The 17,914-nt window shown below is 38.1% G+C and overlaps 2 protein-coding genes across 2 annotated transcripts; both read left to right on the top strand.

Moving 5' to 3' along the window:
* Positions 1-407: 407 nt before the first annotated feature.
* LOC137184885 (glucose-induced degradation protein 8-B homolog) lies at positions 408-4,424 on the top strand. The gene is made up of 5 exons (XM_067592989.1): positions 408-590; positions 913-1,040; positions 1,798-1,994; positions 2,366-2,563; positions 3,651-4,424. The coding sequence occupies exons 2-5, from the start codon at positions 920-922 to the stop codon at positions 3,822-3,824; spliced, it is 690 nt and encodes a 229-aa protein (XP_067449090.1). The 5' UTR covers positions 408-590; positions 913-919; the 3' UTR covers positions 3,825-4,424.
* Positions 4,425-5,371: 947 nt separating this feature from the next.
* On the top strand, positions 5,372-14,526 carry LOC137184886 (voltage-gated purine nucleotide uniporter SLC17A9-like). The gene is made up of 13 exons (XM_067592990.1): positions 5,372-6,216; positions 6,610-6,807; positions 6,893-7,032; positions 9,049-9,148; positions 9,239-9,363; positions 9,679-9,775; positions 9,915-10,011; positions 10,168-10,255; positions 10,361-10,395; positions 11,026-11,141; positions 11,935-11,990; positions 12,491-12,520; positions 12,734-14,526. The coding sequence occupies exons 1-13, from the start codon at positions 6,092-6,094 to the stop codon at positions 12,901-12,903; spliced, it is 1,377 nt and encodes a 458-aa protein (XP_067449091.1). The 5' UTR covers positions 5,372-6,091; the 3' UTR covers positions 12,904-14,526.
* Positions 14,527-17,914: the final 3,388 nt, after the last annotated feature.

Raw genomic sequence — 17,914 nt, 5'->3', positions numbered from 1 at the left:
GAAGGGATCTTCTAATGGTCAGTATGAACAAGAGGAATGATTATAGCAAGAAAAACAATGTACATTTGGGTATCTGACTATTGTTTTAAGACAGACTTGAAAAATTGTGACCCCCGTCCTCTAAAATCTGCTGACTGTGAAGGCCATACATAGCACATTATCCACATCATCTCCCTCAATCTATTCAGTGAACCTTCCTGCTCTGTCTAGAAGTATCTCTATTTACCGCCCCTTTATTCAGGTTTCTTTGACGTGTTGAAAAATATACAGATGTATAGATACAGCTTTAGATATATATTAAAAATCAAACAAACAGTAGGCCTATAGTCTCGCAGCATGTTGGATTGTTCCTCGGCAACCGTGACGTCACCGCTCAGACCAATCGGAGAGCTCGCAGCACTGACGTTCCTATCGCGAGGTTATCACATTAGCTTGGTTAGTTAAGCTAGCCGCGAAAAAGCTTGACTGTGTAGCCGCAGTTTACAGTTTTATTCTTCTTTTAGCACTGAAAAGGACAACGCGCATAGTTGGTTTGATTTGTCTTGTCACGTCTGCAAGAAAGGACAAACGTCGGGCCTTGTGTTTGCACGGTAAGTTGAGTAAACGCGTACAATCGGCTAACTAGCCAGCGCTGTTGCCCAGGAGGAAATGGGTTTGTTTTGGAAGCCTCTGAGAATGTCCAAATTATGTTTTAGTGGCGTTCAAACGCTATTTCAGTGCAGCTATATCATTTTTGTTGTTTTGTTATTAACTTCTCATTTTTGTCATGTTTCTCTTTTTACGTTCAATCCTTAATATCTTGTCTTTAAACGGTTATAACGTTACTGTTCATGTAGGTACAAAGTGTGACCAAGCTGTGTCAGTCTTGCTCACGAATCCCTGTGTTACCAATGTTTTTTTTCCACTTAACAGGATCCCAATGATGAGTTATGCTGAAAAGCCTGAAGACATCACAAAAGAAGAGTGGATGGACAAATTAAACAATGTACATATTCAGAGGGCGGACATGAATCGGCTCATTATGAATTACCTGGTGACAGGTGAGACTTGAGATGATTGATTGATACAGGATTGATTGATTGTTTATTTAAGTGACCTGCACCTTTCTGGTGCCCAGCCCATATGGGCTAACAGTACACGAAACAATAACCAGGATGGCTACATGACAAATCATAATGTACAGTTCCACAAATTTAAAGAGTACATTTCTAAACATTCAGTTTACATGACAGAAATATCCTGTTATGATAGATACAGTGTTCTCTGTCTTAGCTGCCAGGCTTCTCCTATAAATCAAGCCAAAACAAAAATCTCCACATTAAAAAGCCAGCTCAACATATCCGCTTCACACAATCAAAACAAATCAGGATTCTTCAATTGGATCTTTTTAAACAAACATATAACCAAACAAACATAACTCCTCAAGTCACTGTAGAAAGAGTGATGGAATACAAAGTGAAATTCACCTTTGACAACACCAAGATCACAAAAAACACATAAACGTTGTTCTTCAGGAATATCTGCCTACCTCAGTTGTCAGCGGTAAAGTACCAGTTCTTAACTGAGCACACAAGGAGCTTTGCCTTCTCTGTAAAATTAATTTTAACTATGCTTAAGCTTTGGCTTCTTACAAATTTCCTCCTTCCATTGTTCCTTATGGATCTTTAATAGTTTTTTTTTGACTGTATTTATATTATACTGCAAGTGATTCCTGAAAACAAAACTCAAGTGAGGAAATAACATTCATAACTATCGCTTTTGTCTTTGCCTCTCTCTGTATCCGTTTCACGTTTCAAGAGGGGTTCAAAGAGGCTGCAGAGAAGTTCCGGATGGAGTCTGGGATCGAGCCGAGCGTGGACCTGGACTCTCTGGATGAAAGGATAAAGATTAGAGAGATGATCTTGAAGGGACAGATACAGGAAGCTATTGCACTCATCAACAGCCTACACCCAGAGCTGCTTGACACCAATCGATACTTGTATTTTCATCTGCAGGTACATTCGCACAAAGCCTTGTGTTCATCGTTAGCTCTGATGATAGTATGTGTATCTGTGAACTGGAAACTAGTTTGTGGCAAATTCTGCAGGTCATGTGGTAGACAGAAGATGTTAGCCTGAGATTTATAGGGGTGAACAGCGAGAGTAAAATACAGCGACAGTATTGGAAGCAATGATGAAGTGTGAATAGACATTTAACTTCCTCCATCATCCCTTGTAGGAAATAAGCCAGTCTGTCACTGTACATGATGAGATTATGTTCTTTGTCATCTTGCTTGGTTAAACAGGAAAATATTGTGATACGAGATAAAGCTTGATAATGCCTGACTTCAACATTCACTGCTTGTGCTTAATTTCCCCTCTTGCAGCAGCAACATTTGATTGAGTTAATCAGGCTAAGGGAGACTGAGTCAGCGTTGGAGTTCGCCCAGACACAACTGGCCGAGCAGGGGGAGGAGAGCCGCGAGTGTCTGACAGAGATGGAGAGAACACTAGCCCTGTTGGCCTTTGACAACCCAGAGGAGTCGCCCTTTGGAGATCTGCTCAATATGATGCAGCGGCAAAAGGTAGGCTGGTTTTTATCTGATAGTCAAACTGAAATGTCATTTTGTTTTATCTCACTATTTGAATCACTAAAAGAAATCGGAGATGTGGGTAGCTTTCACATGTGTAGTTCAGTTCATTTGGTTTGGATCAAGGAAGAAAATTATACATTGTTACCTTTTATCCCATAATATTACAGTAGAAAATACCTCTTTATTTTGACCTATTTCTATCTGAGGTCTGGTTCCTTTCAGTCCTTTTTGTGCTTTGTGTTCACGCTAACTTTTTACAAACAAACCACAAACTGTACATGAAAGCACGGTGACTTTCATGCTTTATCACCACCGCTATATGGACTCATGTGGAGGGAAATGAAATTCGTGAGACAGACTACTTTGCCTTATGTGTTTATTTATTTTCTCTGCTGTCAGAAAGAGCTCAAAAAATGAAAACTGTTTATGAGGGTTATAGTGGAGAGGTAGAAACAGGACAAAAAAGAGGCATATTGTAGCACAGTATTACCGGAGGACAGTTACTGTGTGATTACTGCTTTTCACTTGTTTCACTCACTTTTTATATGTAATTTTTAATATACACATTTTATGACAGGCTCAAAACACTTGTGTTTTAATGGCTTTTCACTTTCTGGTGTATCAGGGAAAATTCCTGCACTCGTGATAATGTGCATAAAGTATATGTTACCATGGTTAACAAAAGATCTAGCATAAATATAGGCAGTTGCTCATACAGATGGAGCAATTGCTTTCTTAACAGTTCACGATCAGCAGATAGATTTAATAGTAGTTTAGATTTTACATTCATGCTAAAATCACAGAATCTTGTGGTTAGTCCGTTTTGCTTTCACACTACAAACATACCGACATCAGAGTCTGCTGGGATGCATACCGAGACCCCTCTTCTCTGGTGGTTTTGGTCCTCACCAGAGTTTGATTAACAGCTCTCACATCAGCCCAAATGAACTAAACTAAACAGACAAATGCACCAGAGTTTGCATGTAAACATTAAGATCACAGTGAATACAAAGGATACATTATTGTGCCAGAAATGTGTTTATTTCATCTTGACTGCAACACATATTTTGGTGTGCAGGTGTGGAGCGAGGTGAACCAAGCTGTGCTGGACTATGAAAACAGGGAGTCGACGCCCAAGCTGGCTAAACTCTTGAAGTTACTGCTGTGGGCACAGAACGAGCTGGACCAGAAGAAGGTGAAATATCCCAAAATGACTGACCTTAGCACGGGCACCATCGAGGACCCCAAGTGAACATAACAGACAAGAACAACCACCTTCCACGTCCCCTTAATTTATGATCAGTCAGTGACTGTGTGACAACCAGGTAACATATATGTATAAACAAATGCTACATTGTTTTTTCATGTTTCATTCAGGAGAGTCAAGACTTCACTCATTGTGCAGACTGTAAATTGCTGTATTTGCAAAGTGACAGAAATTATTTAGTTTAAATACAGATCCTGGATTTTTAGAAAGATCTCGGAGACAACAAAATTCAAATTGCTGTTTTATATTTTGTCTTTCTAAAGCCTAAGCCAGTAAGTAGTATTATTTATTGTGACAATTTCTCCCCACCGTAACATTATTTTGCCAGAAAGAGAGTGGGTGGTATAAATGAATAATGTTAATACTGTGGCGTGTGTTTGGAGCCTAAATATAGGCTGCAGAGGATGGAAGAAAGTACGATGGTATAAAGTTTGCAGACACACAATTAGCCTTTTTAGGGAAGAAATGTTTCGAATGAGATCGAGGACGCTGCAGGACTGTAGATGTATCTTTGTTGAAGTTTGAAATCTAAATTTCTTACCCAAAATGTGACTATTTTTCAATTAAATGGAAAGATGGACTTTATTCATGTAATACAGTTTTAATTCATGTTAATATTTCAGAATTTTATTTAGTATGATGTTGAAGTGATTTGAAAAAGAATCGACCACTTGCTTTCCACACATGAAGATCTGATTGTAACTTTACAATATGTCTTTATATTCTGCTGGTCTCATTTCACACGTGTGTGTCGGGGGAGGGTGAAATAGGTCCTGACTGACTGGTTGAAATCAGAGATGGTTTTCTTGCCGAGTTGCGCCCCGTTTGGCTTCTTCCCAGCCTAGGGTATGCATTGCCCCCCAACGTGCTCCAAATGATTAAATTTGGTTTTATGTTACAAGGGGTCCAGTTTAGAATAAGCTCCAGCCAGTCTAAGTGATAGAAGCAGGATTTATACGCTGCTCGAGAGGAACGGCTGCTGCAACCAAGAAAAGCAAATGAATGACGGGGCTGTCAGTTATTGCTTCTCTCTAGTTTGAAAACTCGCATTTAAAATCCATTCAGACTAGAACAGATTCTTCTGTTCATCGGCTTTGTTCTGGTTATCAATAACAATGATTGCATTGAAACACAAGCAACACAAGCATTGAAATTTTGAATCTGAACTAACTGGCATTTTGAAAAGAACTTTCTGTCCATTTTGCCACTTTTAAAGCCGTTAGTATTTTCACTTTAACTGCATGTAAGTGTATCTTTTTTTTTTTCAATGGGAAAAGGCACTTGTGCTTGTTTATTTTGTTTATTTTGTTTACTTTTATAAAAAAAAAAAGACAAACTTGCTGCTAGTTGTCCATTCTTAATTTCTTTTAAAGGACCAGTGTGTAGGATTTAGTGGCATCTAGTGGTGAGGTTGCAGATTGCAACCAACTGAATACACCTCACTCTCCCTTTCATGCATGTAGGAGAACCTACGGTGACCACGAAACTTGTGAAAAACGTGAAAGGCCCTCTCTAGAGCCAGTGTTTGGTTTGTCCATTCTGGGCTACTGTAGAAACATGGCGGGCTCCATGGAAGAGGACCCGCTCCCTATGTAGATATAAATGGTTCATTCAAAGGTAACAAATGATTCTTATTTTTAGGCGATTATACACTAATTAAGACATACTCATGAATATTATATTCCATTTCTGCCCCCTAAATTTTACGCACTGGTCCTTTAAGGTTGTATTATATCGATATTGGCTTTGACAAATACTGAGACCCAGAGAACTCACATCCCTTTTATTATTCAACATTTTTAAGATCAGATTTGCAATTATTAAAATAAACAAAACTTTTGTGAACCATAAAAGCAGTTTTTTTTTCTTTCTCTGAGTTGTGAATGTGCATGTGTGCAAACCTAACCGAAGAGCCACTGATATTTATAAGAGTGGAGTTACTCAATAAAAGGACTTTTTTGTCTTATTTCAAAAACCTGACGATGGTTTTAAAGTAAAACCGAAAGCTTGAAACAACAACAACTACGCCTTTGTCCTTAAAAGGGAAATATGCAAATTGTATTTCCAGTGAAACCAACGGTAACGCCTCTGCTGTCAGTCTTACAAATCACAACCAGGTGCTCTTTTGAGTTTTGTAGCAACAAGTTTTACCTGTCTGGCTCGTCTGCCTGAGGATATGAGGTATAGCTGTAGCACACCTCTCAGTGTGGGCGAGTTTCACAGATAACAGAGGAGACTCCAGTATTCTCTGAATGGCTGACAAGCACATATCCGGAGACGGTAGGGATGATTTTGATGATTCTCTATTGGATCTCAAGGTTTACACCGGCAATGGTTCTACAGAAAAGATGCAAGAGGACCAAAACTTGTGGCCCAGGTGAGACTACAGAAGATTTAGATCTAAGAATATACTACGAGTTTTGTTTATATACTTCCTAATAAGCTCCATCTAGGTTCTAGTCTTGTATCTGAGCTAAATGTCATTTAAATCTATTAAAATGTGACACATGCTACTTTCATGGTCACAGTCTACATTACATGATACATGATTTTGCTGATGGAGCTAATAAAGCATGATCTACCTTGATTATCAACTGTAGTTCATGTTATTACATTACTAGATTAATTTTTTTTAGTATTTTTGACATTACTGGTGTTGCACAGGCTGCTGTAGGTGTGTGTGTGTGTTTATCCTGGTCTTAAGTTACAGTTTACAGTTCCTTTGGTTACAGTTTTTACCAGACAAAACTCTTGCCCCTCATACTGACAGACCTCTGGCTCAAAAATGGATCGCGATGCTGTTTATGGGCACCTGCCTCCTCTTCTGTGCCAGGATGGCCATGCCAATCTGCGCGGTCTCAATGGCAGCCACTTTTCACTGGAGCAAGATCGATTCTGGTCTGGTCCTAGGTGGATTCTTCTGGGGTTACTGTCTCACACAGATCCTGGGAGGACATGCCAGCGACAAGTAAGCGACTCACAGGGCTCTGCTTGGCTTGTTTATATTGTTAAGGTCTATAGTTTCAGGATTTAAATGTTTGTTGTTCTGTTAGAGTGGGAGGAGAGAGGGTCTTGTGCGTCTCTGCAGCCTTGTGGTCTCTGATCACAGCTGGGACTCCTCTTCTGACCCGGCTAGGCTGTCACACCTTCGCTCTCATGACTATGGCCAGATTCCTCATGGGACTATTGCAAGGTGAGTGCTGCTGCGTCAGATACAGTATTGAAATAAGCACTTGAATAAATGTAAATAAATTAACCTAATTTGACTGGAAGACTGGAATTTTTGGTTATTCAAAACTGGCTTTAAACTGATCTGGAGCTGCTGTCAGAGCAACAAGCTGTAAAATGTTCGGGCTTATTTACAGTTAGCTCATCCTCTTGTGGTGACTCCCAAACATAAAGTCACTTCAGATACATTTGATTCCTTTATTAGAGGGACGATGAAAAATGTTTGGTTGAGTTGTCCGACCAACTGAACCAGAAAAATGACATTTAAGTTTGATATAATGATCAAGATTTATCATTTATTCATAAAAATGTATAAAATGTAGCCCTGTAAGCAATACTACAGTACAACCAGCAAATGCAGGCATTGACAATTTTTCAAGTCAGTCTTAAAACAACAATCAGGAGCCCAAATGAACATTGAAACATGTTTTTCTTGCTGTAATCATTCCTCCTGTTCATACTGACCATTAGAAAATCCCTTCATAATGCACTTACAATTGATGGGGGACAAAGTACACAAGCCTCCTTCTGTGCAAAAATGTATTTAAAAGTTTATCTGAAGCTAATATGAAGTTTCAGACGTCCAAATGAGTCAAATCAAGTAGATATCTTTCAATGTTACAGTCTTTTTAGTCCTTCTTTTTGTTACTATATTTCCACTGCAGCTCAACAAGGAAACACAAAGAGGGAAAAGGGGGGAATTTTATGCTAAAAAGGCTGTAAATGTGGCAGATATCCACTTGATATGACTAACTCATACTGCTGAAACCTCATATAAGCTTCAGATGAACTTTTAAATGCATTTCTGCAAAAAATGACTGTGTGGACACACTGTGGATTTTAACCCCCATCACTTACATTGAAAGTTCATTTGAAGGGGATCTTTTAACAGCCATTATGAACAAAAGGAATGATTACAACGAGGAAAACCTCTTTCATTGTTTACATGGGCACCTGACTGTTTAAGACAGACTTAAACATTTGTGAACCTTTCTTTTAACTCTACTCATGTTGCCTATTTCAGGAAGAGAACACACTGTTATTCAATATTAACAAATTCATCCTCTAACTCAACCAAAATAACTAGATGTGAATCAACAGGACAACAACATGTTAGCCTGGATCAGTCAAGCCACATTGAAAGGTCAGGGCCCACATTAACCAGTATAGTGATGTTGGGTGAGCAGGTAAAGCAGGTTGTCCACTAATTCCAGGGTTGTCGGTTCAGTACCTGCTCCTCCTGTCTTTATCTCAAAATATACTTTTAGCAAGACACTTAACCCAAAGTTGCTCCTGATGTTTAGATGTATCTTGCAGGGCGGCTCTGCTGCACATTACCTCGTGTGTGAGTTTGTTTATATGTGAATGAAAACACTTTGAGTAAAGGCGCTATCTATGCAGTCTCCCATAAAGCCGGTATATCTTTGGAAAGTGCTTGCAGCAAAAGACAGTAATTGTTGTGTTCACATCGTGGAAATGTTACAACTCTATAGCTGTTCTTGGTGGTTAACCTTTAAACAGTATTCTTATTCTCCCCCTTGTTGCAAAGATAATTAGCTTTCATGTACATTAAATTATTTTTTCCTAAAGGAGAAATGAACTAGGAGGTGTTTCTGGAGAATAAACATTAGCCTCCTGGAAGTGAGGCAAAGGCACACACACACACACACACACACACACACACACACACACACACGCACACACAGTACATGTAGAATACCCAGTATGCACATACCACGCTGAATGGGGTGGTTGAACGGGTATTCATTGTCTCTTTCAGGAAGCATCTTGCATGATCGCCCTTAAACATAATAGTGCAATCTGAACTTCTGTGATCCTTTTTCTTCCTCTTTCCGCCAGGAGCCCCTTCACACTAGTCGTTAACGGTGTTTAGATTTTGTTGATAAAGGGTTGATTGAAACGTCCAGGCTCATAGGAGTTATATGAATTCTGTCTCAGAGTTTCCGATATTGTCTTTTAGGTGTGTTCTTTCCATCGTTGGCCAGCCTGTGCTCACAGCGTGTGGTGGAAGGAGAGAGAGGGTTTCTCATGAGCACCATACACAGTGGTAGCTATCTTGGGTATGTTGTGCACACACTCACACACACTAATCTACATATAAACTCACCATCTACCTCTGGTGACACTTCCTCTTTTTATTGCTCTTTCAGAACATTGTTAGCAGGCGGGCTGGGGTCCTTGATGCTGGACAGGTACGGCTGGGAAAGTATGTTCTACAGCATCGGTTTCCTGTCCGGACTCTGGGCGCTCGTTGTTTGGCAGTGTTTTCTGAAAGGTACAGTAACTGAATCCCTGAATGAACCCCCGTACTGCGCATGATGATAGGTTGTCACATTTCTACCTTAAATTACCTGAGGAGAGAATAGCTCTGCTTATATTTTCAGCCACGCTAGCGGCTCTATAGATATCAATCCTGGGAATATCGATGAATTATGAAATATGGTACAGATATTGATGTTGCCTAGATGATAAATCCTACTGACTTTTCCTCTAGTGCCACCATGAGGTTGGCATTTGTGGTTTTTTGAGTGAAATATTCCAACAACTATTTAATGGATTGCCATGAAATTTGGCATACAATGTGATTCAGGTGACCTTACCCCCAAGCAGATGGAAACAAGTGACAACTCACAATGGAAGATGTCAAGAACTCGCTGGCTGAGTCTTTTTAAGAAGCAGTCTGTCTGGTACGGCTTATATGTTTTTTTTTAATCCTTCACTATTTACCAGTACATGATGGTTTAAGTGTGTTAAATACCTTAATGAACACCATCTCTCTCTCTCTCTCTCTCTCTCTCTCTCTGTCTTTGTCATCTTCTCTTTAAGGGCCATGATCTTTGCTCACATGTGCATGTGCGGCACTTCCTACACTTTACTGTCATGGTTGCCAACATACTTCAAAGAGTCATTTCCTCATGCTATGGTATTTGTTTTCTCCACAATGTGTTGTGTTGTTATTTAGCCAATAAACATGCTCCACTGTACCCTAGTAGGCCTTTAGATAGCCTCAAGTTCACTACATAGTTTAAATTCCATATACAAACTGGTTATTTTCACACCGACTTGTCTACTCTTGCAGGGATGGGTGTATAATGTCATTCCTTGGCTAGTTGCAATTCCATCAGCACTGGGTGGAGGATATGTTTCAGATTTCCTCATCAAAAAAGGTATTAAATGAGTGTCATTATTCTTAAAGTCTTTTTAGGTCACATTTCAATTTTTAAAAAATAATATGAAGGCAGCTGTTTACAGTTTGTGTTTTTTGTCTGTAGGATATGGTGTAGCATCTGTGAGAAAGATAATGCAGGTCAGTATGAGACTGTTGTGTTTTTACAGTCATCCAGTTAACAAAAGTTGACGTTTGAAGCAATTAAAAAGTGTGTGTGTGTGTGTGTGTGTGTGTGTGTGTGTGTGTGTGTGTGTGTGTGTGTGTGTGTGTGTGTGTGTGTGTGTGTGTGTGTGTGTGTGTGTGTGTGTGTGTGTGTGTGTGTGTGTGTGTGTAGTGAAAAGTTTGTTCTGACTATCTGCTCAGGTGCTCATGTTGGAATTTTTGTTAGTCTCTTTCAAACGTGTGATTACAAGCCTAAAAGTCTCCGCAGGGCAGACGTACTGTTACATTTTGTATGACTCTCTAAAATCTATTAAAAAAAACCTTTGCTGATGTTCTTTAAAAGCCCAATCAGTCATTTTTATGACCATATAAGGTACAAGTCTGTACTAGTATATACTGTATAAGTGAAAAGCTTGACTTAACGATTTTATCTCTTATTCTCTAAACAAATACTAATCTCAATTGAGTTGTGAGTGATAGTAAAATCTAATCCTTTGTTTTGAATTTTGGTTATGTGGCTTCACTTTTTTTAGATTTATTTCACATATTTATTTAGATTATAGACTGTACTTTAAATCTGCACGTCTTTCCTCTCCCCCTCCTCAGTTCTTCGCTATGGGTGTATCGAGTATCTTCATCATGCTCCTGTCTGGAGCTGTCAAATTTCCCTCCGCTGTCATTTTCGTCTCTGCCGCTTTGAGTGTATCCACCTTCACCAGCAGGTATGTTAGATAAATAAGACGTTTCTGTTTGTGTGTCATATATATGGGAATATATGTACAGGGAATTTTATAAGGTAGTTATTCTCTATTTCAGTTATTGCCAACAGAGTCCATGAAAAGACCAAAACCAACAATGTGTAGTTTGTTTCCCAGTACTTCCTGACTTCCCCACCACTAACTCAACTGAAACTTTATTTAAATAACATTTTACATACAGTTGATCCAGAGTTCTTTAGAGCACAAACAGGAAATCAAAAAAAAATGTTAGGAGACAGACAGAGAAGAAGAAAATCATAACCATATACAAATGGTGGCAGAAACCAGGAGGAGTGGATAGATCATCAGAATAAAAGTGAAAAGAGAGGTTGTATGTTTGGATAATGTGACCAAACAGGAGTATAGAAATGAAGAAAAGGACAGAGTATAGATCCTTGGGCAACCCCACAGAAAGGTTTAACATGTCTGTGGCATCGGTTCCTACTGGAGATCTTTAAAAAGCGGTTCTTTCATTTTTCTGAAAAGGATCAGCAATTTCCTAAAACAGCCGGCACCATAGTTTTTAGCAAACGTTACTCAAACAGAAGTAAAAGACTTGTCAGTGGAATCAAGTCATTGTTGCTTTTCATGGGATTTGTTGAAAATAAGAAAAATGCAGAATATCACCAACTTTATTCTTTAAATTCATTTCAGTCATATTTTTGATGATGTTGTAAATGAGTAAATTAAATAATCTCTAAATGTGCTTTACTTTTAGCTGTTTGCTGTTTATATAATGAGTTTCTATGTGTTTCAGTGGTGTGTCTGTGAATGTGCAGGATCTCACACCATCATGTGCCGGTGCCCTTTATGGTGAGTTATTTGTAGTTTATATTTCAGTTCCATCAAACTTCTCTAATCTTTTGCATGTCAGTGTCAGTGAGTCGGTCCACCACTGTGGTCCAGAGTATCCAGTTCATCCAAGTACTTAATGGATTTCTAAGAAATTTGTTCCAGACATTAATTTCTCTCTCAGGATGAATTATAAGCACTTTGGTGATCTTTACATTTTCCTCTACGACCATCATCAACACTTTGCTCTATGATGACATATCTGCAAAACTAACAGCATTCAGCCTCAGCTGTAGTTTTTTAGTGATAATTATCAAATGTTAGCATGCTAAAACACCAAAGATGTTGAACAAAGTAAACATGATACCTGCTCAACATTAGCATGTTAGCATTTAGCTCAAAGCATCACTGTGCTGACGTACATCCTCACAGAGCTGCTCGCATGTCGACTCTGAGTCTTATTTTAACATTTTGTTGTTTATGTTTGTAGACATTTAATCAATATTTCTTTTCTCCAACAGGTTTTATGAATATGTTGGGTGCTTTCACCGGTAAGTATCCAAAATGTTTATTCCTTTTTTTGCAGCATATACAGTAAGAAATATGTGTTCACTCAGTGGATAACAAAAATGATTCCAGTGTATCTGGAAAAAAACAGAAACTGTGTCTGAAACTCAATTTAAAAGTGTAAATTCTTTATTAAAGCACCACTGATCTCAAACTGTCCTCTTCCTTGTGTGTGTGTGTGTGTGTGTGTTGGACAGGACTGGTGATGGTCTCCGTGTCAGGCTACCTGATTGATGTCACCCTGTCGTGGGCCACAGTGTTCTCCCTCATCATTTTAGTAAACGCCACAGGCCTCGGAGTCTTCCTCATCTTTGGAGACGCCCGTCGTGTCGACCTGGAAGATTACAGCCAGGTCGTGGTGGTTTGACCCAGAACTTTCTGCTGAAAATACCAGTCAGTGTCTGATTTGTGAAAATGTGCATTACATTTGAATCTCCCTCATTTCATGTCATTTATTGTACAGTACACACAGTAAACACAGTGTTTATCAGGAATAACTGCAGTTTTGGATGGTATCAAGTCATGTTTTCTTTGTCATTTTTGACAAGAAAATCATAGTTTTGTAAAAGTACGTGGAAATAGACTTCCTCTCTCGAAAATGAAGGAACTGGAATATTTCAGGCAAGTTTTTGTTCTGTTGTTCTTACCGGAAGTCTCTCTGGATAAACAACGTCTGCTAAATATGAATTGCAGTGTATAAATGTTTATTACTGTATAAATATTTAATTTAGGAAGTTTGATATCCACACATAAATGTTTACATTAATAATGACTACATGCATAATGCAAGCTGCTGATCACTGTAACATGTAAAAACACAGCATATGTTAACAGGTGAATTACAGACAAACTCTATCAGGGCAAATTATAACGAGGCAAAACGCGTTTATTTGTCGGAGAGCTTCGGCTACACATAAACTTTTTTGGCTACACGTTTTGGTCTTTTCTTGGGATTTGTTGACACTAAGAAATCATATTTTTTTAACCGGTCATGACATGAAATGTTGGGTTTGGAGGTCTGTTGTAATGATGTGATGATGTGATGATGCACCTGTACTGTAACTTTATTTATTGAAGTTGGAACTTGTGTACTGGTGAATCTTATCTGCTTGTCCTGTGTGTGCGCTGCGCCGCTGGCTGCAATGTTCAAAGCTACTAGAACTAGTGAGGTGTCTTTAATGAGACTCGACATGAACTTTGCTTACAAGCACTTATGACTGGTTTATATATTTATTATAAATATTTATCAAACATTGTTTCTCAAAGTTTGGCTGTTGCGTCTGTGAACTGTTTTGTACATGTGTCAAAATGTTAATGAGAGTGTTTTCGGTGTATTTTTTTGTATTTCTATTGAACCAGGAAGTCTTTTGAGATACATTATCTCTTTTACATGGGAAACCTGGACAAAAGGACTCTGATTGGGTGAAATGATTTAATTGATCAATTTGACTGCATTTGATTGCATTGATCTACCAAACTGTGGTCCAGTCACCTGAGCATGTTAACAAAATATTAAAATTGATTCAAATATTATAAAGTACTTTTTCATTATTAGTCATCTGATACTGGAACACCAGAAGGTTTGTTTACTGTAAAATAAATCCAAAGACATGAAAATCTTCCTTCTTCCAAAAAGAGTAACAAATATGAACATATGTAATATAATTAATATAATATAATTGACATTTAATTGTCTGTCATGTAGAAGATAATGCTAAAAACTGTTTTTTGGAAGGTTTGTCGACTTCAGGCCGAACTATTCAGTGTTATTATCACATTTATAAGACAGATGAAACAGCGTCAGACTGCGGATGTTTTTGATTACAGAATAATTTATTTTTCTAGCTGCACTAACTGTTTAAAGCTTTTGTGTTGATTAACACAATCTTATTAACTTTTTTTTTCAAGCGAGGGTACAAAGAACTGAATAATAAAGTAAAACTGCAGGCTGCTTTTGAACCGTTGAAGGTGAATGATGTAAACATTCAAGATGAAGAAATAAAACTTGTATTTTAAAAGAGAGGAAATGTCTGTGTGTTGTTTACATGCAGTAAAAGCCTGTTTGAAATAGTTCAACTTGTTTCTGTTTTAGGAATTCTGCACAACAACAGATTTAAAGATAACTTCATGTACATTTTAAGGATCTGTGTGTTTTGACAAAGATGTTGGCACCTGAATAAGGAGATTCATGTGAAGAACTTTTCATTAAGTTGAAACAAAGTTCTCTGAGCTTTTTCCAGCAAAATGCAGCTGAATCAGGTGTTTCTGAGTTTGAGGGCAGCAGACTTCCAGAGAACAAAAGGTACGGCAGCACACTGATTAATTCACAGCCTTTAATTGTGCCAACAGACTAACGTTTCAACGTTACTTTGTCTTCATCAGAGTCAGAGAACTTTTAATTAGTTTTTGAGAATTTTTTTTTTTATCTGATTATTATAAAAATGTGAAAATTTCATTTCACACATCATTTACACTTGGTTGGAGGCAGAATGCTCCCGGAGCAACTTCCCCAACACCTGAGTTATTTTTATAGACACAAATGTTATAAGACACAAACACCATTATCTCTGACAAATGAAGATATTACGTCTAAATGAAAGGACAATCAATCAACTCATATTCTGATAATAATACAACTAGCTTGTGCTAACTGCTAACTACAATTTGCATTCAAATGAAGAAAGATTAGTGAAGAATAAACTACATGTAGGCACAGATGTTTCTTTAAAATGTAGACAGGATGATAGAATTCAAGGTTCTGTTGTATTGTCATTATTTAATACAAGATTGAACAATGTAATGCAGCTTTAGCCTCCTCCACACTACACACATAGACATAAACATTTTAAATTAGAGTAGAATAAAACAATGAAATTGGCAATAAAGTAGCACAAAGTATGTAAAAGTAACACTAAAGGAAGAAATACAAAAAGGTAAAACTATTATATTTACAGTGAAAATATGTGTGTGTGTGTGTGTGTGTGTGTGTGTGTGTGTGTGTGTGTGTGTGTGTGTGTGTGTGTGTGTGTGTGTGTGTGTGTGTGTATACACGTAGTTTAACCACACGTGCAAAATCAATGTAATATATTATAGTGCAAAAAAACCCTTGAGGTAGTGGTGGCAGTGCAGGTAGTATAAAGGTAATGATATGTTATATATGTATGAGCCACATGGGAAAAAATAGCAGAATTGTTCAACATCCTCTATGTACAAAAATATAAAAAAGTCAAAAATATTTCCATTTTTGCATATTCTGGGTCACTTTAGGAAAAGTCATAAAATATCAGGCTATTAACATAAAAACTAAACATAATAAAGTTTAGTTTTACTGCTCTCAAATGTAAAAAATTAACAGTAAAATTGAACAGTATGTATGGATAGATAGATAGATAGATAGATAGATAGATAGATAGATAGAAAGTAGCCAAAACATTTAAACCATATTTAAAATTTTTTTACTCAGAGAAATCAATAAAAATTATATTTACAAATTTATTTTGTTTACATTATCATAAAATGACTTCTTCACTTTAGCTAATTTCTTTTACATCCTAACAGATCATCAGACCTGCTGGTTTATGAACTGTATATATGTATATAACTATATATATATTAATCACATTCAAGCCTCACATTTTTCAGTAAATATATAACATATAAGGGAACTTTATATCATCTGAAGTTGAACTGGCAGAGGGAGGCTGGAGGAAGGCTCCTGTCCAGCGGAAAGGGGCCATGTCGGAGATCTCCATCGATCCACCGCGGCTCCGGTTTCAGCACCCCGGTCAGCGCATCATGTGGCCCGCAGCGCTTTTCCGTCCACAGGGATGGAAATGCAATACAGCCGGCAGCAGATCCGATACATTATATTAACCCGGTCTGCAGGACGCGTTTAATGGGGGCAGCATTCAGCGTGGATGCACGTCATGACGTTATTGCTTTAGCCTATGAGGACCGGGACATGAAAGCCGCACGCAAATCAGGCTTTTAGCTGTAGAGAAATGTTTAAAATCTTTTTTTAAAAAAAGAAAAAAACGAGGAATAGTCTTGTAGCTCTGTGTAGAAGGTTTGTCTTTTGATCATGTCTCTATCTCCTGGTACAAAAACCTGCCTGGACATCAGTGGGCCTGCCCTCCTGCCTCCATATACCAGCACCGTGAACGGTATTGTTTGGCCCGTTTTACCTTCACCGATTCATCTCTTTTGAATCATATGTTTCCTCTGAAGAGTGTCAGCTGTTAAGCCTGAAAAATCAGCTGCAGTGTGGAGGATTGAAGGCATGCAGCTGCGCACACCGGAGCCGGACCGGAGAGACTGGACAGTTAATTATGGCGTTTATTTGAAGCCCGCACAAGAAGAGAGATTCAGTACCAAAAAAAGGACAAGAAGAAGAAGAAGAAGAAGAAGAAGAAAGCGTATTGTGTGATACCGTCTGCTGTGTTTAAAATGTGCTATTTGTGTCACAGTCTTGTTTTATTGGTATAAAAGGAAAAAAGGGGGATTATAAATAGCTTTGCATTGCGATGGCGTTCAGGCCTTATTCATTCTGTGTGTGTGTGTGTGTGTTTGTAGCCTGTGTTTCATCTTGTGATGCTCAAATGCTCATAAAAGCTCCAACTTCTCCACATAAAAAGGACAGGATTGCCACTCCTCGTGTTCACGGCGGACCTTGATTTATCAGCCATACAATTAAGGCACGCGGTGAATGCCAAGAGAGGAATCACGCGCTCCACGTCCTGCATCATTCATGAAGATGGAGAGATTTCAAACATCTGCAGAAAGAGAGAAAGAAAGAGAGAAAGAGAGAGAGAGAGAGAAAGAGAGAGAGAGAGAGAGAACACCTGGCCGGGCTACACCAGAACAAAGACTCCCTGTTTTCTCACCGCTCACATCAAACTGTATTGTTGTTGTTTTATTTTTTATTTTTTCTGCAGATTTTGTACGTGTCATCCTACAGGTCTTCCATTAGGCTGCCACATTAATCAGGATCTACTTCTGCAGGAGGAGCCTGGAAAGACGGAATAGAAATTGAATTTATGATTTGACAACAAAATTAATTCTCATTACTGGTTATTACTGAAGATTATGTTCCTACTGGTTTGGTCTATTTAAACATCAGAAAATAGGAAAATGTCAGAGTCCATCTCAGTTCCTAGAGTCCAAGGTGATGATTTAAAATGTCTAAAACCCAAATATATTCATTTTTCTATTATTAAATTACATAAAACAGAGAGAGGCTCAGACTCAGACCATTAATAGATTATCTTAATACTTTCCTGTCATCCACTGATTAATAATTCTATAAAGTATGTCCACATATTTATCTTTAGGAGGGAAATAAACATAAATATCATTATAAATTGGTGTGTAGTTGATTT

This window comes from Thunnus thynnus, chromosome 6 (genome assembly GCF_963924715.1).
Source record: "Thunnus thynnus chromosome 6, fThuThy2.1, whole genome shotgun sequence".
In the NCBI taxonomy this organism is placed as follows: domain Eukaryota; kingdom Metazoa; phylum Chordata; class Actinopteri; order Scombriformes; family Scombridae; genus Thunnus; species Thunnus thynnus.
Note: the sequence above shows the minus strand (reverse complement) of the source record. Positions and strands in the feature narration are given on the sequence as shown.